General features: G+C 37.4%; 4 protein-coding genes and 1 non-coding gene across 8 annotated transcripts in view; 4 read left to right on the top strand and 1 right to left on the bottom strand.

Moving 5' to 3' along the window:
• Window positions 1-88: 88 nt before the first annotated feature.
• On the top strand, window positions 89-160 carry trnap-cgg (transfer RNA proline (anticodon CGG)). Its single transcript has one exon. It is a non-coding gene; the product is annotated as a tRNA-Pro (tRNA).
• A 351-nt stretch (window positions 161-511) lies between these two features.
• thap12b (THAP domain containing 12b) lies at window positions 512-5,798 on the top strand. Its single transcript, XM_065281323.2, has 5 exons — window positions 512-724; window positions 1,401-1,521; window positions 1,639-1,746; window positions 2,503-2,539; window positions 2,633-5,798. Exons 1-5 carry the CDS (start codon window positions 636-638, stop codon window positions 4,510-4,512), a joined length of 2,235 nt encoding a protein of 744 aa, XP_065137395.1. The 5' UTR covers window positions 512-635; the 3' UTR covers window positions 4,513-5,798.
• Window positions 5,799-6,637: 839 nt separating this feature from the next.
• On the top strand, window positions 6,638-13,169 carry map6b (microtubule-associated protein 6b). 2 transcript variants are annotated; one of them, XM_065281325.1, is made up of 4 exons: window positions 6,638-7,754; window positions 9,374-9,590; window positions 10,750-10,789; window positions 11,656-11,793. In XM_065281325.1, exons 1-3 carry the CDS (start codon window positions 7,045-7,047, stop codon window positions 10,783-10,785), a joined length of 963 nt encoding a protein of 320 aa, XP_065137397.1. In that variant the 5' UTR covers window positions 6,638-7,044; the 3' UTR covers window positions 10,786-10,789; window positions 11,656-11,793. The 2 variants fall into 2 exon arrangements, with proteins under 2 accessions (XP_065137397.1, XP_065137396.1); XM_065281324.1 differs by lacking the exon at window positions 10,750-10,789 and having other exon boundaries at window positions 6,640-7,754; window positions 11,656-13,169.
• Window positions 13,170-14,203: 1,034 nt separating this feature from the next.
• On the top strand, window positions 14,204-18,057 carry LOC135771193 (histone H4 transcription factor). The gene is made up of 10 exons (XM_065281322.2): window positions 14,204-14,566; window positions 14,800-14,956; window positions 15,057-15,283; window positions 15,366-15,477; window positions 15,544-15,696; window positions 15,813-15,887; window positions 15,962-16,082; window positions 16,173-16,311; window positions 17,180-17,304; window positions 17,390-18,057. The coding sequence occupies exons 2-10, from the start codon at window positions 14,806-14,808 to the stop codon at window positions 17,784-17,786; spliced, it is 1,500 nt and encodes a 499-aa protein (XP_065137394.1). The 5' UTR covers window positions 14,204-14,566; window positions 14,800-14,805; the 3' UTR covers window positions 17,787-18,057.
• Window positions 18,058-18,529: 472 nt separating this feature from the next.
• auts2b (activator of transcription and developmental regulator AUTS2 b) overlaps window positions 18,530-26,423 on the bottom strand; it is a 29,224-nt gene continuing 21,330 nt past the window's right edge. For 2 of the 3 annotated variants that reach the window (XM_065281319.2, XM_065281320.2), the window contains 12 exons: window positions 25,544-25,829; window positions 25,140-25,354; window positions 25,009-25,053; window positions 24,252-24,347; window positions 23,752-23,823; window positions 23,586-23,615; window positions 23,408-23,479; window positions 23,186-23,321; window positions 22,726-22,806; window positions 22,549-22,632; window positions 22,266-22,473; window positions 18,530-20,626 (listed from right to left, as the gene is read on the bottom strand). In XM_065281319.2, the coding sequence (XP_065137391.1) occupies window positions 19,561-20,626; window positions 22,266-22,473; window positions 22,549-22,632; window positions 22,726-22,806; window positions 23,186-23,321; window positions 23,408-23,479; window positions 23,586-23,615; window positions 23,752-23,823; window positions 24,252-24,347; window positions 25,009-25,053; window positions 25,140-25,354; window positions 25,544-25,640 (2,202 nt within the window). In that variant the 5' untranslated portion in view covers window positions 25,641-25,829 and the 3' untranslated portion in view covers window positions 18,530-19,560. The remainder of the gene's footprint in view (window positions 20,627-22,265; window positions 22,474-22,548; window positions 22,633-22,725; window positions 22,807-23,185; window positions 23,322-23,407; window positions 23,480-23,585; window positions 23,616-23,751; window positions 23,824-24,251; window positions 24,348-25,008; window positions 25,054-25,139; window positions 25,355-25,543; window positions 25,830-26,423) is intronic. The other variant, XM_065281321.2, reaches the window with a different exon arrangement.

Here is a 26,423-nt window from a genome sequence, read left to right as displayed (position 1 = left end):
AACGATTTTAAAGCATATATTAGAGCGAAGTTGGCGAAACAAGGCTTGAGGAAGACTTATCTTGTGGTATTTTCTTATAGTACCGCGCGGCTCGTTGGTCTAGGGGTATGATTCTCGCTTCGGGTGCGAGAGGTCCCGGGTTCAAATCCCGGACGAGCCCACTTTTTTATTTTGTCAACATGATATTCATATAATTTTATTTACTATATATATATATATATATATATACTATATAGTATAGATAGGTCACTAAGATAATAAATTTACTTTTTCTGCAAAAAGAAAACAAAAACGCAAAGATTTATTATGTGCCTATTGTATTCCGTTGCAGCGCCAATTCGTTCTAGTTTGCGTTACGCTTAATATTATTACAATATTTATTTTGTAATAGTAACGTTACATCGCTTACAATGATACCTTACGACTGTTTAGCTCTCGTTTACAATGCAAGTGGTTGTCATGTCAATACACGAGGTGCATTGTGGGATTGAAACGAATTGCATTGTGGGACGGCAAACCGACAATACTGGTGCTTCATATTTGCGCGCTTTTTTCGGTTCTGTAATGCTGAAAAGCAAGGATACTGCATTAATGCGAGCATAAACAATAGTGTGACAAAAGGGTTTTTATGAACAATGCCAAATTTCTGTGCCGCTCCGAACTGTACCAGGAAAAGCACACAGTCTGATCTGGCTTTCTTTCGGTTTCCAAGAGATCCAGAGAGGTATGACTTTATCGTTTGCCCGTAATATTATTATCACCGTTGTTGTGAAGTCATTTATATCACGATACAGGGACTGATGGCAAGCCGAAGTTACATCGGTGCTCAGTGAAACATAATTTAAAGCGCTTGAGAGGTGAAGGAAATTTGTGGCGCACTGAGACAAAAGATAACACACAACTTAATCAGTTTGAGTAACGAGATCATTTACAAGTTCAGGTTAATGTGTTTACGTGTCTGCTACTCTCTTTCTGTTTTCAGCTTGTAAACTTATGTGGGGTACCTGTCACGCTAAGCACACGGTATACTTTGTCACTATGTACTATACATAATGTACAATAGAAATAACTGGTGTGTACAACAAACATATACATAATATGTACCTAAGCAACCTTTGTTTGAGGAAACTGGAACATAAAAATGTAATTATTTTATTAAACTCCTCTCACGTGTGTTTGTAACGACTGTATGTCTACTAAAGTGGCATAATTGTACAATGCCAACCTTTTGCGTTTAGTGAATATCTACCTCTCTTCTGTTTAATCACTTGGGGTCTTTACATGTCACAATTTGCCCCCATGGTCCCATGAACTCAGTTTCTCTTGCATAAACATAATTATTAAGATTTATTAAAATGTGTGGCATTAATTAAAACATTATTTTTCTTGTATTTGCACAGATGTAGGCTGTGGGTGGAGAACTGTCGGCGTGCAGATCTTGAGGAGAAAACTCCAGAACAGTTAAACAAGCACTACCGACTATGTGCAAAACACTTCGAACCAGCCATGATATGCAAAACTGTAATGCAACATTTCATTTTATAACATTTGCAGATTTTATGCATAACTGCAAAAGCAAATATAAATACTGTCCTGATGAATTACAGTGATATTGATGGTAATATATCTTGTTTTCAGAGCCCTTACAGGACAGTACTAAGAGACACTGCGATTCCTACGATTTTTGATTTAACCAGTCATCTTGGCAATCCTCACAGCAGACATCGCAAACGCATCAAAATTCTGGTACGGTAAACTTTACGGTTCTGTCTCAATAACATTTTTTGTACATTCTTTAAAATTAAGGTTATGAAGGGTTCATGGTGAGACCGTTTATGGTTCTAGAAACCTTAACTTATGGTCTGTAAATAGGGATGCATAACGATTAATTGCGATTAATCTATTGCAGAATAAAAATCATATGTGTGTGAACTGTGTATAATAACTTTGTATAGATAAATGCACACACATGGATGTATATATTTAAGAAATGTTCACATGTGTATATTTATGTATCATTTATATTATATAATTATAAATAGTTATATATGTAGATTATACATTTGTTATATATATATATAACAATTATACATGCATGTGTGCATATTTATATATATACATAATTATTATACACAGTTCACACACATATATGATGTAAACAAAAACTTTTATTCTACTATAGATTAATCGCGATTATTTGTTATGCATCCCTATCTGTAAATATTTCTCACTACGTGTAACATAGAAAAGCAAGTCTAGTTTAATATGACACTTGTTATTTATCATATGAATTGACTAAACGTCTGATAGTCGAAGAAAAAGTATATAATGTTTTTTTAGATTATTATTTATTTATAGTGACACAAAAATGTCCAATAATTTACCATAAAATTTAATTCTATATATTAATTTTAACAAGTGTTACGTTGTCTGTGGTAACTTTTTCTTCTTTTATGTAATGAAAAGCAAATAACTTGTTTTCTGTTCCCATTTTCTTCACAGACAGATGAAGAGGTTCAAAAGATGAGGGAAAGACGATGTAAGTATAATTTAAACCTGATTAACTAAAATATAGTACTTAATTATAATGGCCTTGTACGTTGTTTTTCTTGGCCTTGTTTTGTCTCTCTAGTGGATTCTTCACTTGACCAGTTGCTCTCAAGAAAAGAGTGCGAATCTCAGGATGGCAACGAGACAACTGATGAAGTTCCTCAGCTGTCGACTGGACAAAAAGAATGGAGAGATTTCCTAAGGTCTTTATTTGAAGTGGTGATTTTAATAGGAAGGCAGAATTTTCCATACAGCTGCAATGCAAAAATGGAGGAGGTAGAGGAACAGCCCGATTCTGCAAGTAACTTCCAGGCACTGTTGGAAAGCCGTATAAATGCAGGTGATGAATTTCTCAGGAGGCGCTTTGAGACAACATCCGTCGCTGAGGAATATTGGCCAGCAGTCCGGCAGAAGCAAATGCTTGAGGTCTGCGAGAAGGGCATCCGTGAAGAGATTCTTCAACAAGTCCGGGAATGCCGTTTCTATTCGATCATCACCGGGGAGTTATTAGAGTTCCCAGATGGAGACCACCTTCCCATATTCCTGCGTTTTGTTGACCAAGCCAACACTGTTCGGGAGGAATTCATAGAGTTCCTTTCGTTGGAAGGTGAGGAGATCTCTATTGCTGAAAGATTGGAGTCTCTGATCACCAAGGATTGGGGTTTGGGTTTGGAGCATTGCAGAGGGCAGGCACACGCAGGCTCTGGTGTACTCGCCACCAAGATGAAAGTCATTGCAGCCCACCTAAAGGAGAAATATCCTATGGCGGTGATCACACCCATTTCTACCTGCGCACTTAACGTTTATCTTGCGAATGGCATGCCGCTGACAGGAGTGCAGGTCGTGATGACAGTTCTCAAAAAGACTGATGCGTTTTTTAAAGCCTGTCCGTCGCTGCAGACCGAGCTTGACAAGGCCATCTCCATTCTCTGCCAGGAAAACACAGAGAAAGAAAGCAATCTCAAGGAGGGCTTGCGTTCCACCTGGACTGATCTTCATAACGTCTTTGAGATGGTTGTTGACCTGATGGAACCGCTTCTGCTCTGCATGGACAGCATACATGACAATGAAGATCTCAAATGGAACGACCAAATCACCAGCGAGGCCTATGCCATTTCAGAGGCGCTAGCAGACTTTGAGTTTATTGTGACATTGGTTGTATTAAAGAACGCTCTGTCGTTCACAAGAGCTTTTGGGAAAAACCTACAAGGAGAAACTCTCGATGTCTTTTTCGCAGCCAACAGCCTGACAGCAGTATTGCATTCGTTGCACGAGGTAATGGACAATCTTGAAGTGTACCACGAGTTCTGGTTCGAAGAGGCTGTCAATTTGGCTACCGCAATGGAGGTCCCTGTGAAAGTGCCGAGGTTATTCCTACGGAAGCAGCAGGCAGGAGGGGCCATGGAAATCCAGCCGGAGTCTTTCTTTAAAGAGTATCTCACACTCCCCGTTATGGAGTATGTCGCTCAGGAGGTCAAGGACATCTTCTCTGAAAATCATCTTAAGGCATTAAAGTGCCTGTCTCTCGTCCCGGCAGTCATGGGACAAATGAAGTTCAACACCTCTGAGGATCCCCATGTGGACGTATACAGGAGCGACCTGCCCCATCCGGACACTTTGCCTGCCGAGCTGCATTGTTGGAGGATAAAATGGAAACACAGAGGCAAGGAGGTCAGCCTGCCGTGCACCATTCACGAAACTCTTCAGCACTCGGATGTAAAGTTTTTCCCGAATGTTAGTGCGTTTTTGAAAATTTTGGCAACCTTGCCGGTGCTGAAGCTCGATGGAAGTCATGGTGAAACTGCCCAAAAACGTTTACAGGCTTACATTATAGACACATCATTACACCAAAGGTGTAAGAATCTGGCTGTGCTAAACATCAATTATCATATAAAAACAGATTTGGAGGAAATGGTTCAGTGTTACATAAAAAGTTATCCAGAGGACGGTGAAAGCGATTAACAAATCGGTAACCCCTATAGACCCTATAAGTAAAGATTTCGATTTTCTGTGGAGATAAAAGTTCAGTTTGGCATTCATATGCGTGTAATTGTTTTGCATTATATTTCTGTATTGCTTTTCATCGCAATTGCATTTTGTATTTTGATTTATCTCAATTTTTTTATTTGAGAAATATAATGTATTTGTTAGGATCTTTATAAAAACCTCACCATGAAAGACAGTACATAAACAAGATTGTTTTGTTTGTTGAACATGGTTGTTTGAAACTGGCAGTCGGATATTAAAAATGACACAGGGTTGTTGTTGTTGTGTGAACTTGAGTTTAAATATAGACCCAAAAGTGTAAATAAAAGCTCTTTTGATGGTCTCTTCTCTTCATCAAAATATCAGATATACACTACTTAACATTTAAAGTGGATTGTCATAAAAGGTGTCTTAAAACCAATACCCGTTCTTGTCTTTTCGATCCACTTTAAATGTTGACTAGTATATATATTGTACCTGTGGCCAGACAAAAATATAAGGAAATGTCATGACACAGTGAAATGGTTATCCATGGTCGCATAAAACGGTACTTTAAGCCTTATTGTGGTTCATGTGACAGAATCTAAATACAACCCACAAGGCATCCAGGTGTTTATATAAATGGTGAAATATTAAACAATTATTTTGTTAATGAAAGATTGTGACTGAGTAAACAGATGGTTGTGTCTGTCTATCCTTCAAATAACTATCTTTCTTTAGGGACAAACAGCTTGGAAGGCCATGCATGAATGAAATTTATTACAGTTTTATGTCATGTTTTTGTTGGATACTTTAATATGTTCACAAATACATATGACTTGCCACTGCAGTACACCAGAGTTTCTATAGCAGAATAAAGATCTTTAAAAGTCTGAGATCAGTTGTATGAGAAGTTAAGACTGATCTATAGTAAGAAAATAATTTGGTGATCAGTTTCTCTTTGTATTTCCAGCCTGTTCCACTCTTGTCCTCAAGAGGGCAGCACGGGTGCGTGTTTCACTACAATTTGACTTAAATGTCTTAATGTATTTTATTATTTCTTTTATCGTTGTTGGTCTAATCAGTTTGACATTTTGAGAGAACAAAATTAATTTTCACATCTTGCAGGATAATGCATGCTTGTCAGAAATGAGTAATAGTAAGAAGATAAAGATGTAAATATAATACAACTATTACACAGCACAGAATGATTTTCAATCATTTTTCAATAACAAACATTTACAATTAATGCAAAAAAAAAAAACATATAACTGTCTGTAAAAAAGACTCTGAATGTTTTTCATTATTTGTTATTTTTGTTTTAGTCATCATCAAACACTCCCAATCATACTAAAACTCTCACCCTCAAAGTAAATGCATCTGGGACAATGTTGCCATAGATAGCATGGTGAGTGTTATTACTGTGCTGCTTTAAAATCAGTCATAATAGGTTATTATAAAACTTATGAGATTTTTCTACATATTCAAAATTGTTGAACTTTAATCACGATGATCATGATTATATTTCTTTAGTTCATATGAATGATACATTTCTTTTCAGTGTTGTTATACAAGTGGCCAGTTGGATGCATAAGCTTTAAATTGGTAAGTGACAACAAGCTGACTGACTGTGCCACACCCCATGAGCCACACACACAATACATGCACTAAGCATACATGCTGTGATTGTCTACACCACTAGATGGTATGCTTTTCAAGTGCAAGAATGAAACAAAGAAAGTAGATGGGGGCTCTATTGTGCAGGGTGGGTCCATCATTCACCCCAAACTTCAAAGTCATACATACGTGCTGGTAGTTTTTATGTAGTAGTGTTCATATTTGCATTATGAAAATAGTGAGATGTGTGTCATTGAAAGAAAATACAGATCCAAATGTATAATCTACATCAACAAGTTGAGCTCACAATGAACAGAATATAGAAAAAAATATTTTTTATCTCTACAGCTTTTTTCTGCTATTCAACAGTGTAAATATTATCCTTATAATGTCTGTATGCATTATCATGATGTGCTAGCTATTTGTATCATTATTTCTTTTTCTAGAAAAATAACAGTGTCTTTGCAGAAAGTGGGCGGGTCTGGTCAAACATTGGTGAGATGTGTACCAGTCTTTAAAGGGTTAAATTAGTGGCGTCCCCACCCGATGGTGCTCAGACGCTGCGGCTGCAGGTGATGGTTCGCTTCGCAACGCTGGGGAGTGTCATCTTCATACAGCTGTCAATGAACTCATCTGAACTGTGATTTTGCTTAAAAAAATATTATTCAACCTACATTTTAACAGATAAACAAATAGGTCGAAATTATGACTTTTCCGCTGCTATGAGAGATGCGCAAGCGCGTGCCTTGATTTGTAAACCTTGGGAAGGATTTCGCATCTTTGCATTAGGACGTACATCTACAACATCGTCGTTGTCTTGATTTAAAAGGACATTTGATTCATTGCATCGATCTGATTCATATATTCCGAATCTTTTTTCAGATTAAAGCATTCGCCTCGTTGTTATCGATCATGGCATGGCCCTGTATTACCAGGGCTTGCTGCATCAACCGCTTCTGGAGTGATCTGGACAAAGGTGACATTGCAGTGCCTTTGGTTTTCACTAAATATTCAGACGTGGCCGAGGTGCAACATCTGCACCCGCAACCCAAATCTTTAATTTCTCAGAATCCACCGGCGACCACAGAAACCCAGCCGGCCAAAGCGCTGCACGCGGCTGCCGATGCCGCAGGACCATCGTCATCTCAAGATGGCTCGAGCGCTTCTGTGATGCGCGAGGATTTCAAAGCGTGGAGCGTGCGTCCCGAGAGAAGCTGTAAACCCAGAAACGAGTATCAACCCTCCAAGACCCCTTTCAACAATTTGACTCAGTATCAAAAAGATTATAAACCGTGGCCCATACCGAAGAAGGGAGATCACCCGTGGATTCCCAAAGCTACCCCTGCTGCGTCCAGTACTAAGCCTGAGAGCAAGTTCTCCAAACACGAGCCTGTCACTTCTGATGTGGAAACCGGCGTGGAGAAATGCGAGATCGAGGAGAAACAACACGAGAAAGAGAGTAAAGAAAAAAGAAAGACGTTAGATAAGACAGAAAAAATCTCAGAGGGTATGAAAAAGGAGCAGGTGCTTACAGATGTTGCAGTGGACGGGAAAAAAAGGTCAACAGCAGATGCACTAAACAGGCAAATTAAACAAGAAGTCAGATCTGGAAGCTCATATAGGTAAATTATTTTAAATAACTTTATGTTAGTAACTGATATTAAATAACTTACTGTCATGCTCAAACTATGTTACAGACAATACAAAACATATTTTTAGAATAGCAATTAAAATGTATTGCAGGCCCAACAAACTGCTTGATCATTCAGCTGTATGTGTATATTGAGTTGGGCATGTATATTGGCAGACAGAGTACTTCCTGAGTACCATGTGGCCTTAATTACCATTTCCTGATTGTAAGGGTCACAAATGTTGACATTGATAATCAATACGTCACATTTAGCTTATTGGTTGGGCTTGGGGTAACATCAGAGTTATATGAGACTCTTACGAGTACCAATATAATGAACCATGTGTTTATTTCCCTTAACTTCTGTTGATAGAATCCAGAAATGAAAAAATATCAATCTATACACTTGATTTCTGTTTTAGATGGAAGTATACATGCACAATATACACAATAAAGGACATATTTTGAGAGATGTCATAGTTTGTAGGACTTCTGTGAATTAAATACAAAAACCAGAAGCAACAAATACAAATACAGAAGGGAATTAAAGTTATTGTATTTTAATTTTCTTGTGCCCATTTATGAGAAATATGGACAATTATGGGTGTGGCAATTTTAAAATCAGCACTTACATGACTAAGGAAAATCATGCTTATATAAAATACATACATTCTTTTACAAAACTTTAATAGAGACCAAACAAGCGTATATAAAACCACCAAATATTGACATCAGAGCTGATCAGTATGATGAAAATCTTTGATAAAATCTTTTTCATGGAAAGGTTGACATTAGCATGAAATTGCCATGAAAATGTCATTAATGAATCTTTTTATAGGTAAAGAATCAAAAATTTAGATCCAGTTCCAGAAAGTTAATTTCCTCTCTGTGAGTGTGCGTGGTTTTGGACCTAAAATATGTGGAGTCATTTGTTAGTCTCCTGTTTTGCACAATGACTCTGCAAACAGCTCACTTTCTTCTTTATTTCTTTACGCCATTATAGCATTTATGGCTATATTCATAGCGAGAACCATACACAAGTTTTTATTCAGACAAGTTGATCCATACACAGGTTGGGGGAGGGACAATTTGGCATCTCCAATTTGCCTAACTTGCATGTTTTGGGCCTGTGGGAGGAAACCGGAGTACCCGGAACAGCTCACTGTCACAAAAATGGCCCCAAGCTGTCAAGGGCAGAACCCTTTAAAAAGGTCCTAATATGTAGGATTAAGGTACAAATATGTGGGAGGGACTGATATGAATTCTTTAGGTGCCCCAGTGACATCTATAGGGACCCTCTTTTCTGACAGTATATATAATACAGTGGATGAAATTCAATGTCCTTATTAGTTTGTCTTGTTTAATGCCATTTAAATCGGTTGAATAATGACACTGCTTTGTAACTGTGATCTTTTTAAACAGGATTAAATGTAGGCCTTATCTTTCTTAAAAGCATGTATAAGAAAACAGTTATCAGTTTTCTTTTCTGGCAGTATTGAATTTTTATTTTATATCAGGTTATCTGTCTTCTGATCGTGAACCACATCACATAACATCTGTGTTTGTGTAATGCTAGAAGGCTGATAATTGATTTCTGATTCATTTCTTCAGGACGGAGTTTAAAGCTTACACAGATGTCAAACCAGTGAAACCGATAAAAGCAAAATCTCAGTATAAACTGCTAGTAGACGAGAAGCGAAACATGGAGACCAGTTACAGTGCCACCTATAAAGGAGAGCAGGGCAAGCCTCAGAGCACAGATAACAAGATGATGGAACGCCGCCGGATACGTAGTCTCTACAGTGAACCGAGCAAAGAATCCAGCAAGGTATGTTTATCTTATTTATGTGATTTTGACAACTCTGTGTTAGTCTCATAACAATTGAAATTGTTTTGAAATGTAAAGAGAGCAAATCCAAAATGCTTTTAATTATCTGATATTTTTGCAAGAATATAAAAATTGTCATTATGTTCTCACTCTCACTTTTCAAATGTCCCATATGCTTTTATTTCTTTTCCGTGGAAGAATTTTCTTTACTTCTTCACATTGACCATTTTCATTCAAGGACAGTTCATAGCAACCCTTGGCTGTTATAGACAAAAACACTTTATAAAAATACAGAGTGTGAACTATGTTTCACATCTCTTAAAACTAAATAGTAGGTTTGTGTAAGAAGCAAATCAAAATGTGTTAATGATCATCTTTACTTTTGCTTCAGCTCTCAAATAAAGCATGACACACACAATGTATGACATTGGCTACACATTGGTTATCAAATGTGGTTCTCTATCTAAATTATTACCCCAAACCCATGTTTAAGAGCTGCTGACAAGCTGGAATGAAGGAGAAGATTATCAGTTTTGGTCTGTTGATCACACAATACAGTCTATTTTCACTGGGGCGGTACCTTATCAAAAAGTACACTTTTGTACACATTGGTACTTTAGAGGTACATACTGGTACCTCAAAGGTACATCTCTGTAACAAAATGGTACACATTAGGACTTTTTTGAAAGGTACCATACCAGGGACAACTTTTATACCTTTTTTTACAGTGTTGTTGCATGTAGAACATTAATCTGAATATTTTTTAAAGAAATGTGTTAGTGCAGTGGTTCTCAAACTTTTTCAGCGTGCAGCCCCCCTTGTATATGGTGCATTCCTTCGCGGCCCCCCAAATTTTTCTAAAACGTAAGATTTTAATAAGACAAAACATGTTAAAGTATACAATGTAGTGCTGTTGGTTAGTAGCCTTATTTTTTTTTAGGTTTAATTACACAGATTTCATGATAAATTAATATATTTTATGAAATGTCATAAAACTGGGGCCCCCTTGGCACCATCTCGCGGCCCCCCTGGGGGCCCCGGCCCCCAGTTTGAGAACCACTGTGTTAGTGTACATGCTACAAAACAAGGAAAATGTAATGGTGTGTATGTGCATGTGTGTTATGTGTTGATGTGGCGCCTCCCTCTCTTACTCTCATAGGACTGTTCAGAGAGTGACAGCCGCTCTGATCTGTAGTCAGGTGTGTTTGGAAAGCATGATCCTAGAGTTTTTTTATCATACAATTGCACCATCACAAAATCCAATTTGGAACAAATCTGATTAAATCCTCATCACATTGAGGATTTGCTGAACACGAAAGCATTTTTCTGCATGAAACAACAGTATCTTCACTTTCAAGAGAGGCCTCTTGTAGTTTTTAAGTATTAAAAACTATATTCTCATAAAAAAATTATAATCTCGCTTCCTGATAGACCACACAATCTCATGGCATTTTATGAGGTGGCTAATTCGTACGATCTGCTTTGTTTCTGTATGATTCACATCATACAAAATCGCCACCACTTAAAATAGGTGAGATCAGGTTGTAATACACCCACATGTAAAATGTACATTTTTTAATAATGGGCATATGTGGAATGACTGGTATAGCTAACACTAACAATAACATTATACTGTATGTTAAACATATATCAATCAATTTTAATTACATTAGCTTGCTTTTGGCTTAGATACACCAAAACCTAACGGCATCTCTTATTTTGAGTATGCAGAGCAAGTCACCTTTTCTTGTGTTGAACACATCATCATATCAAAACACAATAGGTTATGAAATACTAACTGTCACAATAACAACTAAAACATGATTCACAATTTGAGATTGCATTGATTTTTTATGTGCATTGTGCACTGCAGACCCACTGGTTGTGTTCGTAAATAAAACATTTTACCACTTTGTGTTTTTTAGTCATATGGGGGTTCACATTGCTTAAATACTCCAAACTTCAAATACAATAAACAGCTGGAAATTGTTGAATATAAATATATTACATTGTTCACGTATTTTCTCAGTTTGGAATAATGCACCAACATTTTTTATTCCTGTAGGCGGAGAGGCATCATGTATCACTTTCCAAGCCAAAAAAGACAACAAGCCATAGCAAAACGGTGAAGAAAACAAAAGAGAAGCAAATAGCAGGTAGTCAAGCTGCCAAGAAGAAAACTTCAGCTAGCAACCAGGAGCCAAAGCCAGAGGGTGGCGTCACCAAAAAAAGCAAAGAAATGATTAACAGACTAGCCGAAGGAAAAGATTAAATGCACTTTTGTGTAGGGGGAGGTAGGGAGGCTACAGTACAAAATAGAGGACTATCATCCCCTCAATAACTTACACTTATGGCCCTGTCTACTGTGTCTTTACCTACTTAATGTAGTGGATTAAAGATGGTCTGCTTGATTTGTCTTGACTGCGCTGCCACTGTCCAGTCTATTATGAATCTATTTTTGCTTTTGCTCTGCACCCTTTCCATATACATCAATAGCTTTCTCTGTGCCCAGCACCCTTTTAATATGCATTAATAGCTTTCTCTGTGGCAAAGATCATTCACTGAACCCTGCTGCATGCTGCCTTTGAGAAAATGGCCACCAGCTTTATAAAAGATGAGGTTTTTGCTTTATCTTATATTGAAGCATATTTATTGTAAACTACAGTGGTTTTTCTTTCAAGCACTCTGAATCTAAACGATAAGGACTGTATTCGAAGTATACAGAGCTTCTTAATAAATGCACCAATAGTATTAATCACACACATTAAGCAGTAAGATGTTTCGCCTCTGTTAAACACACAATTTTGGATCAAAGTAATGGATCTGGATCAAATTTGTGTTCTACACTAAAACACAAAAAAGTCTTAACTTTTCAAATTGCATGAGTCTGTGACAGTATGCTAGACCAGAATTTAGTAAGTTAGGACCATCACAAGTCATCAATTTCACTTGATTCACTTGCATTGATCGATCAAAACAGTTCATAACTGTTTTAAAAAACAATTTGAGGCATGGTCTCTCTTAAAGTGTGATTGTAACCTTGTAGTGTAGAGTGTTATGCTATCGAAACCTATTTAATCTCACTTTGCTCAGCTCTCAATAAAACAACAATTAAATGTCATGCAATGCAATGAAGGCTCATGTAAACATAAAATTGCCTGCTTTCCCTACCAGTATTGATCATTCGATTGGGAAGAATGTTGCTAACCGTACAACTGAGTTCCTTCTTGTGAAACTGTAACGATAGACGAGCCCTGACAGACGATGGCATGCCCATCACTATCATGCATATGTTCGTCACCATTCTGGCCTGATAAACTCTGTCATTAAAGTGCCAGGATGCTCCTGAGGGGTGAGAGACCACTCAGTGAGTTATTACAGCCTCTTGGTTTCTTGCTCCTTTTGGGTTGTCCTAAACACGTGCTTTATGCACAACACTCTCGGTGCTATCCTCAAGCTGTGCTTTCCATTAGTGCCTGTATATTGAGCAACACAGGACCACCAGATGGTAATTATATGTGTGATGTGATTGTATTGTGAGCTTGCATTGAATGAAAATGATTAAAGTCATTAAAGCAACACATTTGTTATGTGCTTTGTTCATTCTTAAGATTTAGAGCCTCTAAATTTGGTTAAAAAAAAACAACACAGTTAAAATGTTCCTGCTATGATTATTTTAGAAATAGATAGGTATAATTTTGGAAATTTGTAACAAAATGATTTCCATGTCATTTGTGACCTATTTGTAACACCTGCTGTGACCTGGTAGAGTGACAAAGCTGGGCCCCAACATTACATACGTATAAATCTGAGTAGCCTATTGCATTAAAGGCCTATTATTATTTACATGCTTTATAATAAGTCATGTACTTCTAAACAGTAACAGGATAAGTACCCCTTAAGATGATTTGTGCTGATGTGCTGGTACTGCTGGTCTCAAATGACAGAAAAGTAACATTGCATATAGGCTACTCCCAGCAGCGACTCAGTCATCCTCACAAAATGTAATAAATAATTCAAGTCGTGAGTTCTGCACATTGGAGACTAATTCCAATGACTGGATACAGAAGAGTTTGGGTACAGGAGTATTAAAAATATAAGGGACAATGTAATGTAAAAACCATTTTAGTAAAAATTTGAAAATTAGTAATTATCAAATTCAATTTATATATCATCACTGAACAGGTCGAGCAAATAAAAGTAAAATAATTTGCCTAGACTTTATTGAAATATTTGAAAATATCTTTGTTCTTTGCAAATTATTTAAATTATTTTTTACATTTTGCTACGTTTATTATTATTATTATTATTATTAAATAATAATAATAATAATAATAATAATGTTGTTGTTGTTTTTGTATTTTGTAGCGACTTTTTTGTAGCAACTAGCCGATATTTACCAAGGTTTTGGCCAGAGGGGATACAGCTAGGGCCAAATCTCGCGAGATGTTAGGTTTAGATTTCATTTGGTGGTAGAATTAGGATGAAAACAGCGGTTCTGACTAGATATGACACAGCAATAACCTAAATCCCGTGAATTGATGGGTGTAGGGTCAGGTTTGGGGATATGACTAAAACAGCGCTCATCTGGCGAGATTTGGGCCGTAACTGTATCCCTTCTACTCACAACCCTGAAAGATTCACGAGGGCTTTTATTTTGCCTTTGACACGGAATACACGTCACGACCTTCTCCATCGTCTCAAACAAACACATTACCCGCGTTCGCGGCTGTCTTCCTATCCGGCCAACAGACATGAAGTTTCGTGACATTTAATTTTAACTGCTCAAAAATGAAATTGTACGAAACACCTACACGTGGCTCATTATATTCTGTGTCCGTATGAATTTACCTTCTCCGTTGTGTGATGCCTGTTGTGTGAACGCGCGTCTAATTCCCGAATCGGATCAGTTCATGAAGCTGAACTAGCAACTGCTCAGCTTATATGACCAGCTTATATGACTCAATAACATCCGAGTAAGTGAACGTCATCATTTTAAAACCTTTTTGTTAGGCATGCTCTCGCGTTAATAAATATTTGTTAGCGTTTGTATGGTGCAGTAGACCACGAGCACCCACCCTTGTTTACATTTTGGGCTTATGCTAGACAATGAGTCGTTAAGGATGAGGCTGTATATTGATTGTGTACTGCGCATGGGCGTATATACTAACGATTATATCGGTATCGTATCTTTCAATGACTGTCAAAGGTTACGATGGCAAAAAGAAGAAATGTCTCTAAAGTCGTGGTGACGTGCGAATGGGCGTCATGCACTTTCCAGAGTCAAAGCATGGAGGAGTTGAGCGATCATATGTCCGTACATCTAAAGGAACATTTTGGAGAAGGAGATGCCATGGAGGAACTAGGTATGAGACTGATATAATGATTGACATGTAACAACAATTGAGTATTATTGTAAATTCCAGTGTACAGTATATCTCAAGACGTTGTGTTTCTCTGTTGTAGAGGACTATCAGTGTTTATGGAGGGGCTGTGAGTTTCTTGCCATGGGAAGCCAGAGCGAGCTTGTGGCTCATGCACATTTCCACATCTTCCACAGTAAGCTGAAATACATTGGCACTCAGCTTCTTGAATCCCACCACGAACTTCCCAGCTGCACTCAAGATCTCCATAGTAACAACCTGGTTCCTGATGTCTCTGAGGGATTTGTCTGTCAATGGGAACACTGTGATGTTTGTATAAGTCTTTATCAATTAAATATGTTTTTTATTTAAGAAAGATTATATAATGAGCATAATATTTTACTTCTATCAGAGTTCATTTAACAATCCAGAGTGGTTCTACCGTCATGTTGACATGCATGCACACTGCACTGAGCTTCAGCCTCTTCCTGATCGACAGCAGGCCTTATTCTGCAGCTGGTCAGGTATGTTGTTTTTGAAAAAGTTTATTATTGTTAAAGCACAAATAAAAAACTTTTTTTTTTTCATAGGCTGTGATGCTTTTTTCAAAATCAAGTACCGCCTGCGTGAACATCTGCGCAGTCATACACAAGAGCGCCTGGTCGCTTGCCCTACCTGTGGCTGTATGTTCTCCAGCAATACCAAGTTCTTTGATCATATCCAGAGACAAGCTGAACCAGAAGGTTTGTTTTGTGAAGTTCATCTCCAGCATACACACTGAAAAATGTACTGTAGAAAGATTCTTATGTCTACCAATACCAGTGTGATTATCAGTATGTATTATAAATTCATTTTTTAGATTCTCTCACATGTGGACACTGTGATAAGGCATTTGCAAATGAGAGACTGTTGAGAGATCATGTCCGTCAGCACGGTAAGCTGTTTCCTATGTAGCTTCTCAAGTGCTGTTTTAAAAACTGTTTTATAGTTTTTTTTCTTGTTTGGCAGTGAATCACATCAAATGTCCTCTATGTGACATGACATGCACGTCTCTGTCCACCTTGAAGATCCACATCAAATTTCGTCATTGTGATGAGAGGCCGTTTCCATGTGACTTCTGTGAGAGCAGGTACCTGCCCAGAGCTTGTATACTGTCAATGTTAATTTGAAGTACTCAGGATAGGAATGTCCCGCTTATGTTTTCCTTTTTCCGAATTAGCTTCAAGAACCAGCATGATCTGCGAAGACATATGGAAACCCACAATGAAGGTGCAGCGTATCATTGCACAGTAGAAGGCTGCGGGTATTCTTCACGCATGGCCCACACTATGAACCAGCATTACAAGCGAGTACATGAGGTCAGCCAGCAGGAGGGGCTATAACCTCAGCTATGTGTTCATGTTTAAATGCTCAGCAAAGCTCTTTTAACATTACTTGTGAGATAGCAAAGAAAATCATTTTGATGACCTAATTGTGAAAGTTTTTTGAGGTACGCACATCCTAAATTATATAATCCATTTCTATATATTTTTTTATGATGTTTAAAGGGATAGTTCACCCAAAAATGTAAATTCTGTCATAATTTTCTCATCTTCATGTTGTTCTAAATCTGTATGAACTTCTCTGTTCTGATGAACACAAAAGAGGATATTTTAATAAATGATGGTAAGCACACAGCAGATTGACTTCCATAGTAACCATTGACTTCCATAGTAGGAAAAACAAATACAATGGAATTCAATGCAATGGGTACTGTGTGCATATCATCATTTATCAAAATATCTTCTTCATCATTTATCACAATACTTTCATAAAATTTGTTTTCCTACTATGGAAGTCAATGGTTACAATCAGCTGTGTGCAAAATATCTTCTTTTGTGTTCATCAAAATAAAAAATAAAAAACTCAGACAGAATTTTTATTTTTAGGTGAACTATCCTATTAAACTGTGTATGTGTTGGATAATAGAAATTGTTGCGTATTGTGAAATTATAAAAACGGTGTGTTATTTCCTAACTTAAATAATTTGTTACACAGTGGACTTTTACGAGATTTTTTTGTCCTTTTTCCTCTGAAATTTCCTGTGGACAACCTGAAAATAGTACCTCAAGTATATATTCTTGTATTTTTTCAAGTTTACGATACCATGAATGCTGTCCTTCAACCAAAGAAAAACCGAGACAGTTTGTTAATCCCATTAAATAATATATTTCATGTAACCATCAGGATAACATGGTTCCCAGGTACAAGTGTCACCTTTGCGACAAGACTTTCTCTTGGTGTTACACACTTACCCTCCATCTTCGAAAGAAGCATCAACTAAAATGGCCATCTGGACACTCCCGTTTCAGGTTTGTTGAGTAATACTTCGAAATGTACTTTTCAAGGCTATTCATTTAGATTCATCTAGTAATATCCAGTTTCCTGTTCCAACAGGTACAAGAAAGATGAAGATGGTTACCTGCGGCTCAACATGGTGCGCTATGAGACCGTTGAGGTCACAGAGGAGTTGATAAAGAACATGGCGGTCAAACAAACCCCTCGCAAAATTTCTGCTTCGGCCGGCCACCCCAAGGAGCCGGACAGCGGCGACAGCACTCCTCAGCACTCTTCTTCACCTTCCTCTCCTTCCTCATCCTCGTCCACCTCAGAGCTCTTCGAAGCGACCGACAGCAGTACGTTGAAAGGGGATGAAACAAACGTGTATTGTGTGTTGAACACTGTGACTGAGGTGAATGGAGAACCGGATGAAGCGATCGAGCACGATGGGCCATCAGGGGCTGTTATGGCTTTGACTGCAGTGGCTAGAGGTCTGGGAATGGACGTGGTGTAATATTAACCAATCTAATGCTATTTCACTTAAAGGGACATTCCACGTTTTTAAATATGCTATTTACCAGCTCCCCTGGAGTTAAACATTTGATTTTTACCGTTTTGGAATCCATTCAGCCGATCTCTAGTGCTAGCACTTTTAGCATAGCTTAGCATAATCCATTGAATCTGATTAGACCATTAGCATCGCACTAAAAAATAATCAAAGAGTTTGGATATTTTTTCTATTTAAAACTTGACTCTTCTGTAGTTACATTGTGTACTGAGATGACGGAAAATTTAAAGTTGTGATTTTCTAGGAACTATACTCTCATTCTGGCGTAATAATCAAGGACTTTGCTGCTGTAACATGGCTGCAGCAGGCGTAGTGATATTACGCACTACCTGAAAAAGTCCCCTGCTATTGAAAGTAACCAAGGGTACTATTATCAGGCAGTGTGTAATATCACTACGCCTGCTGCAGTCACGTTACATCAGCAAAGTCCTTGAATATTACACCAGTTTGAGAGTATAGTTCCTAGCCATATCTGCCTAGAAAATCGCATCTTTTAATTTTCCGTCTGTACATGATGTAACTACAGAAGAGTCAAGTTTTAAATAGAAAAAATATCAAAACTCTTTGGTTATTTTTTTAGTGCAATGCTAATGGTCTAATCAGATTCAATGGATTATGCTAAGCTATGCTAAAAGTGCTAGCGCCAGACCCGGAGATCAGCTAAATGGATTCAAAAACGCTAAGAATCAAATGTTTAACTCTAGGGGAACTGGAAAATGAGCTGGAATATTAAAAAAAGTGGAATGTCCCTTAAAAGGGATAGTTCACCCAAAAATGAAATTCTGTAAGTTTCTTTATTCTTTATTCACAAATGAAGTTATTTTGATCATGTGACGGTACCCATTGACTTCCATTGTATTTGTTTTAACTACTATGGAAGTCAATGGGTACTGTCAACTTTGCGCTCACCTTCATTTATCAAAATATCTTTGTGTTCAACAGAAGAAACTCATACAGATGTAAAACATTAAAGTGACACAATTTTGGGTGAACTATCCCTTTAATGTGGGAGATTTCCACCTGTGTGTATATGTGTATATATATATATATATATATATATATATATATATATATATATATATATATATATATATATATATATATATACATATATACATATATATATATATATACATATACATATATACAGAGATTATTAGATCAGTGTTGTTTTTAAAATAACATGCACAGTTCAGGGGATGATTTACGGTATTATTTTTGTTTTATCATTTTAATTCTCTGGTTTCTAATACAGATTTTAGTGAAAAAATTGCCAAGGAATTTCCATATAGCACTCACCTTCATAATCTTAAACAAGGAACTTTTGATGTTTTAATTGTTTTTAAAAAACAATTTTTGCTTTTAGTGTTTTTTTTATTAATGGTCAGGACCAAATTGTAAGTTTATGAATGTATGACTAACAAATGTAGTTTATTTAAATCTATGTTGAATGTTTTACATTGAAATGCACTGTATTAGCGTATCATTACAAGCAGTTACCTTGCCAAGGTTGTATAAAGTTTAAACATTAAAGCATATTTTTAATACTCAAGAAATCATTTTTCTCAAAATTCATTTTATTCCCCCTCCCTCCCAAAAACCAAAAAGCATCATTTTATGACTTTCACCACTGTACATTTCATAACTACACTTTTTGTTTGACTTGAAGTGCTTGTTATAGGTAGAATCTGACAGTCCTGTATACACACAGTCCTCTTGCTCACCGAGCGTCAGCGTCTCTGTGAGGAAGTGAAGCAGGTCTGTCTGTAAAAGGGGTCATTCGTCTCGGTGACCCCGACCGTGATGCCAGCATTGAAAAAAGTGGGTGTGGTGGGCCGTGTATATAGGCAGCGGGAAGAGTCCTACTGAGAGGGCTGTAATGTTGGGCGTGTGGGAGTCCGGCGCTCGGATAAGATGCGTTGAAGAGCCCTGGCGGAGGAAGATGATGGTCCAGCGCTGTGTGATGCATGGCCAGCAGGCGATTCCTCTCGCTGTCCTCTCTCAAGAAAGCCATGCGCTGTCGTTCCTCCATTTGATTCCTCTGTTCCAAAGCTATGGACTGCAAAAACGTCTCCCTTGGGTAAGCAGGGTGGCCCATCATGGCTCGCTGCAACGGGTCGGATCTCATCAAGAGGTCTTTGCCTAAAGAGTCTCTTCGGGGAAGATCTAATCCTCTATACATGTTCCTCATGGACTCCCAATGTTGCGGGGAGTAAGGCAGTCTTTCGGCTCCTGGAAACTGACCCAGGAAAGGCGAACTCAGGCGAGTCCTGTCGAGATTGGGATGTCCACCTGGAATTCCTATTGGCAAAGGAAGAGCAGAGAGAGATGAAGGGTTTATACCAGGCATTCGGGGACCTTGCCACGGTTTCTCCATGCTCTTCTGAAGCGTAACATCTGAATCCTGGTCATCTCTCTTTTCCTCCTTGACTCTCACCTTCTTTGCATGAGGTTCATATTCAGTTCTGATCTTTTTCTCAGGTGGCTCCCAGGGTTGGATATCAGTATTTGGCCTCTTGAGATCCTCTTTCGGTGATGAGCTTTCCTTCGCTGCAGGCTTCTCCTCAGCAGGTTTCCGCTCACACTTCACGTCACTTCGGATCTCTTTGTTTCTCTGCTCCTCGGTTTCTCTGGTCTCTTGTGCTTGCGTTTTCTCTCTCGCCCGCTCTTCCTCTTTTGGTTCATCTGAAGAGGAACTTTTCAAAGTCTCTGTTGTGGGTTTGTTATCCAGCGTTCCGTTTCGGATGGGGGACAAATGTCTCTCATTTGATTTCTCTTTTGTCTCCCTGCAATGTGATTGAAATAAAAAATCATTTAAAGCAGACATTTCACAAGACTTTTTTAAGATGTAGAATAAATCTTTGGTGTCCCCAGAGTACACATGTAAAGTTTTAGCTCAAAATATCATATAGATAATTTATCATAGCATGCTAAAATTGTCACTTTGTAGGTGTGAGCAAAAATGTGCCATTTTTGGGTGTTTCCTTCACAAAGCAAATGCAGCTGATGAAATTCAAACATTGATCACAATGATGGTGGTTTGTTGAAATTAAAACTTAATTGTGCTGTCATTTATTTTTTTCTCTATCTCTCTCTGCACTAAATGGAAATGCCGTGGTTTCATAGTGCAGATTAAGGGGCCGTATTATCCCCTTCTGACATCACAAGGGGAGCCAGAGAACGGTTTACTGGGTTGATCTTTTTCACATTTTCTAGGTTAATAAAAGCACTGGGGACCCAATTATAGCACTTAAACATGGAAAAAGTCAGATTTTCATGATATGTCCCCTTTAATCATCTAACATGGCTCTCATCCCTACATTATTTTTATGTAGTTAATATGTTAACTGATTTTCTTTTGAAGGAACGTCCTAGCTGTCACTAGGTACATGCTGGTACCAAATGTATACATACTGTACACCAGGGGTCTCCAACCGTTTTTAGGGGGCAAGGTCTACCACAACAGATAAAACTCTGGAGGGCTACTTTTTATTATAGTCTACTTAAAAAAAACGTTTTACTTGTTGATTTTATTTTATTTTACTTGTTGATATGTTTTAGTATTGTTTAAAATGTTAACATACATAAACCAAGCCAAGCTAATATAAAAATATTAAATAAATAAATATTGAGACTATTAATATGTGCTTGGCAGGCGTCTCACAGACTCTCGGTGTACACTATATAGACAAAAGTATTGGGATTCCCCTACTTATAAAGATGTTTGGGGCGCCCATACGGCAAAAAAATATATTTTTAATATATTTCAAAATATACAAAAAAATTGCTTACATATATTTATGTGCTGAAATATATTTTGAAATATGTTTACAAAAATGTATTTTTCACCAATTTATGTTTTGGCTATTTTTTATATTTTGACATATATTTTAAAATAAATATATTTGAAACCATTTATATTCTCGTTGCATTGGAAAAAACTGTTACAAACCTTTAAACATAACCGGTTTAAAAAAATATTAAAATTAAATATATTTTGTACATCCAATATATACTCATAATTTTATATTTTATACATTTTTTAAAAAAAATTATATTTTGGCCAGGAAAAATATATTTTTTGACGTATGGGTTGTAAAATTAGAAATGTATTCATTGCTCCTGAAATATATATAATATATAAATGTATATACATTTTTAATATATTTTTAAAAAATTTGCTTAACTTTCTACAAAAGGTATTTAGCATATATTTGAAACATATTTTGACCATATTTTATTTTCTGCCGTATGGTGGCACAGTGGCAATAATAAAATACATTTTGGTCTGAATTTATGTGTAGATCTGAGTGACCATCAGTGAAGAAAGATGCATTTTTGGTCTTGGTTATATATGTTGGAAAAAAAGGGGTAACAGCCCCCCCCCCCATTTTTTAACCATTGCATAAAACAACTGTTACAAACCTTTCCTGATCATCTTTGATAAGAGAATCTTTCTTATTCGTTGCCCGGTCCAAACTGGAGGAAACTCTTTCTGGTTCAGAAGACCTTGGACGCAGAGGAGGTGTCGGGAAAGACGGAGGAGTCTGCTGCAGTCGATTCCAGGTCTCCTGCGGTCCACCGGGAGTTGGCACTGTTTTACCATCTTTAGTACCGTGTGACGCATTCGGTGCTATGAAGCACATGGAGTATTGATTAACCTATGACAATGAACTTTATAAAAACATTTCAATCATTGTGTCCTTACTTATCGTTGGATTTCCTAGTCCTCCAAAAGCGGATGAGCTCAGTGTAGTTAGACCTCCAAAGGGAAGTGGTTTGTTAAGAGGCTCTACACAGCAACACAGAACATATGGGTTTGTATCGCAACCAGTAATATTGATAGATCTGAATACATTTCTCTGATGGGTAAAAGCAGCTTTACCAGGATGAGGGACGAGACTGTGGAGATTGCTTGGGCCGAGTGGTAAGGGTCCATAGGGTGAAATGGAGGCGTGTGTGGGACCTAACAAGAGAAAATGAATATAAAAGCTGACTTAAGCACTTGCAGGATTAATATACTCTTGAAATATTTGAATACAGCTATCATTACAGAACATGAGAACATGGGACTTTCTTAATGTTGCAAAATAAAAAGTGATCCTCTCATCAGTATTGTAACGACCTTCCTGTCAAGCAAACACTGTACAAACTGTACATTCAATAATAAACTACCGCTAAATATGTTGTGTTGATTGGTGTCCCAGCCCTAAACCTAAGCCTATAATCTCACTGGTTAATAGGGATGTTGTTCCAGGACCAACAAATGCCACTGATCCAGATCATGCCAGCTTGGCAAATCACAGTCATTTATGTGGATGTGTCTCCAAAGGTGTTTTAATTACCTGCGTTGGACAGGATGGTAGCAGGGCGGGGTAAATCCCGAGGCTGCAGCCCCAAAAAACTGGAAGCAGGTGATCGATTCATAAACTCGGGCTTAAACCCAAAGTCTAGTTTATGTGGCTCAATCTGCATCTGCTTCTGTACACAAACAAATTATATACAAATTATTTTAAATATAAATGCATAATTAGATCAATTCAAATCCGACCGGTGTTTGAACTCACTTTAATTTTTTGCTGATGGTGATAAACCTGCCACGCGATATGCACATGCATCGCACCCCACTTCCCGGGTTTCTATGGAAACAAACAACCAGGGTGAATAACATGGGGTTAATAATTGTGTCTTGTGATTTTAGAGGTTTATATAATAATAATAATATTAGTCGCATTTAATTCTTACCTTTGGTTTAGGACACATGGGGTCCAGAAGCTGAAAAATGACAATATAATATATATTAACCTCTCTGTATTTCAGACAGACAGAACAGCAGTAAATATTTAATGAGACATTTTATCACTTTTGCCTTTTGGAAAAGATTTGAAATTGATAGGAAATGGAAACTTACCCTTGAATCCTTCTGTAAATGTTGCTGTGACATTGGTCCTTGTCTTGATACCACATCTAGCGGGTTGGAAGCCTAAAAACATAAATATATGATGTATATATTCATTTAAATATACACCATGAATCCATAAGTCAGTGTTTTACGTTTTAACACATCAACAAAAGAAGATATCTGATGTTTTGAAACAGTAATAGTATAGTATCATGTGATCATTTTATGGTGTTTACATGGCACACCAAAATACTTTTTAAGATTTCCATGACATTGTCAATGGTCATGGTAGTACAGTGGTCATTTTGTGGTACATTTTGTAAGTGTAGGATTGCATCAAGAACAGAAACCCACATATATATATTTTTTCATTTTCTTTCTATGCTTTGTTTAAAGCCACCTTAAATATCAAGTTATTTACAGCCTTCTTTCAACATTGTCAGAGCTTTGTAAGAACCCAGCGTGTTTTAAACAAAACAGAAATGTAAGAGCAAGAGTGGCGGACAAACCTTGGGTTGAAAAGCACCCTGTAGGGAACTGATTGATCCAGCAGGTGGAACCACAGGAGGTATTCCAGTCATTACTGATGGATAGGACGGGACCAACTGGAGTCAAACAGCAGAAAAATGTCATGAATGTCTGTTTGTGCTGATTCAGGACACAACGCTATTGAAGCATCTCAAACGTCATTAACTTAAATGTTTATAAAAATCAAACTGCTCATAAAAGACACATTTGCTTAAATAAATAAATTGAAAGATTTATACAGTTCATACAGATTTGATATTAAAATTGTGTTTTAGTCATCATTAACATCTGAATAGATTAGCTAACATGAACTAACAATGACCAATACGTGTGCATCATTTATAAAGTTTATCAAAAGTTGGAACTGTGACTAACATAAACAAATGTATCAGCATTAAAGGCGGGGTGCATGCTTTTTGAAAAACAGTTTGGAAGAGGGAGTTGGACCGGGTACCAAAACACACTTATAGCCAATCAGCAGTAAGGGGCGTGTCTACTAACCGACACCATTGCCTGGGTGGGTCTACCTAAAGAAGGTCCAGATTAAATTGGGGTAGGGGCGTGTTTGTTTAGGTGATTTCAAATATCAACATTGGCTTGCAGAGATCATGCACCCCGCCTTAAACTAAGATTAACAAATGCTTTAACTATATTGCTTATGTTAACTTATGCATTTACTAACGATATTAAATATGATGTTATTGTGCAGTGTTGCCATTATCATATTTAGTAACTTACACTGTGTCTCTGAAAAGCATCCATTTTAGCTGGGTATTTCTCAAACTGCAAAAAAAGTAGAATTATTTATGTTTTATCTTTAAAAAAGGACTGTGAACACATATAATGCAAATATAGAGTAAAATCCTCACGTGTCTAGCGGGGGTACGCACCAGGGGTGCAGCCGGACTGGGAATGATGGAGTGAGGGAAGGGTGTGAAGGTGTGCTGATGTGTGTGTTGGTGTGTGTGCTGATGCTGATGAAACTCGGTGCGCAGGTACGCCGGAGGAGCAAGTGCACCCCCTCGATCAGCCGTCTGAGAGGCCAGGAACCGAGAGTTTAACTCCTGACGCAGTAGATCGTGCTCTAGAAGACATAAAACAGAGTAAAGACTGTAAATGATGATGTCATAGCAAGTATGTAGAGTATACCTTGCAAGTAAGTTGTGGTTGCATTAACCCCTATTTTTTGCCACATGCATCCTTGTGATATAAATGTATCAAATAATTTTTTTTTAGCATCTGATACAAATAATTTAATAGATAATAGTGATACCTGTGTAAGAAGCAGTAGATGTCGCAGCAGGCACAGGCAGTGCACTTCCTGTTAAGAGTGTAGGTGAAGGAGGCAGGGCTGTTGTCGGGGCGAACATGTTGAGGTGTCCGATCAGGCGATAGGTGAAACACAGCCCTCTTCTTTTGCTGGCGTTAATGCACTTAAAAGTTCTTATAAGCTGCTATGACTTTATTTAGGTCTTTCTTGGAGAAGAGCTTGGTCTTTAAATATCTCCTCCCATCGTGCCTGTCACCTTTTGGTCTCGCATCTGCGGTATTAGCAAGATCTGCAAGCAAAAAACATTTGTGTCAACAACGTAGAAGACTCTATCATAGCAAATAGTGATTTGTTTACTGTAATGGTCATCCTGGTCACCATAGAAACAAGTAACATTAGATTTTTACATTTTCATTTACATAGAGTCTGCCAAAACATGTTTACGTTTTCTACCTAATGGAAATGACAATCTGTGAAAAGATAACCTTGATATTTGTAATTGAAGAAAATGTGTTTGTGGAAATCTCTCTACTACAATGCTCAATGCAAGATGTTCAGAGTGGTTGCCAAGTTGTTGCTAAGGGGTAAGAAGGGAGTTATATAGCAATATGGTTGCTAGTTACTGACCCATGATGACAAAAGTTATATTCTGGTAAATGATGTGTCATTCATGTGCCAAAGTTTTATACAAAATTTTATGGGTTTGCCCAAATTTATTCCTTGCCTATCATAAATATTATGCCAATTTTTACAAGATGTACCTGTAATATACACCAGGGAAAATAAGTATTTGACACATCAGCATTTTTATCAGTAAGTGGGCTATTGACACAAAATTTCCACCAGATGTAGCCATATTGAATTCATACAAAGAAATCAGAAC

The sequence above is a fragment of the Paramisgurnus dabryanus genome, chromosome 8 (genome assembly GCF_030506205.2).
Source record: "Paramisgurnus dabryanus chromosome 8, PD_genome_1.1, whole genome shotgun sequence".
Lineage (NCBI taxonomy): Eukaryota > Metazoa > Chordata > Actinopteri > Cypriniformes > Cobitidae > Paramisgurnus > Paramisgurnus dabryanus.
Note: the sequence above shows the minus strand (reverse complement) of the source record. Positions and strands in the feature narration are given on the sequence as shown.

What these genes read in the sequence shown, in the direction of transcription:
- LOC135771193 (XM_065281322.2), top strand. Translation starts at nt 14,806, where the DNA reads ATGGCAAAAAGAAGAAATGTCTCTAAAGTCGTGGTGACGTGCGAATGG. An exon ending in AGATGCCATGGAGGAACTAG is followed by an intron (nt 14,957 to 15,056) that starts GTATGAGACTGA and finishes TCTCTGTTGTAG; the next exon opens with AGGACTATCAGTGTTTATGG. An exon ending in CTTATTCTGCAGCTGGTCAG is followed by an intron (nt 15,478 to 15,543) that starts GTATGTTGTTTT and finishes TTTTTTTCATAG; the next exon opens with GCTGTGATGCTTTTTTCAAA.
- map6b (XM_065281324.1), top strand. Translation starts at nt 7,045, where the DNA reads ATGGCATGGCCCTGTATTACCAGGGCTTGCTGCATCAACCGCTTCTGG. An exon ending in AGATCTGGAAGCTCATATAG is followed by an intron (nt 7,755 to 9,373) that starts GTAAATTATTTT and finishes TCATTTCTTCAG; the next exon opens with GACGGAGTTTAAAGCTTACA. An exon ending in CGAGCAAAGAATCCAGCAAG is followed by an intron (nt 9,591 to 11,655) that starts GTATGTTTATCT and finishes TTATTCCTGTAG; the next exon opens with GCGGAGAGGCATCATGTATC.
- thap12b (XM_065281323.2), top strand. Translation starts at nt 636, where the DNA reads ATGCCAAATTTCTGTGCCGCTCCGAACTGTACCAGGAAAAGCACACAG. An exon ending in CAGCCATGATATGCAAAACT is followed by an intron (nt 1,522 to 1,638) that starts GTAATGCAACAT and finishes TCTTGTTTTCAG; the next exon opens with AGCCCTTACAGGACAGTACT. An exon ending in AAAGATGAGGGAAAGACGAT is followed by an intron (nt 2,540 to 2,632) that starts GTAAGTATAATT and finishes TTGTCTCTCTAG; the next exon opens with TGGATTCTTCACTTGACCAG.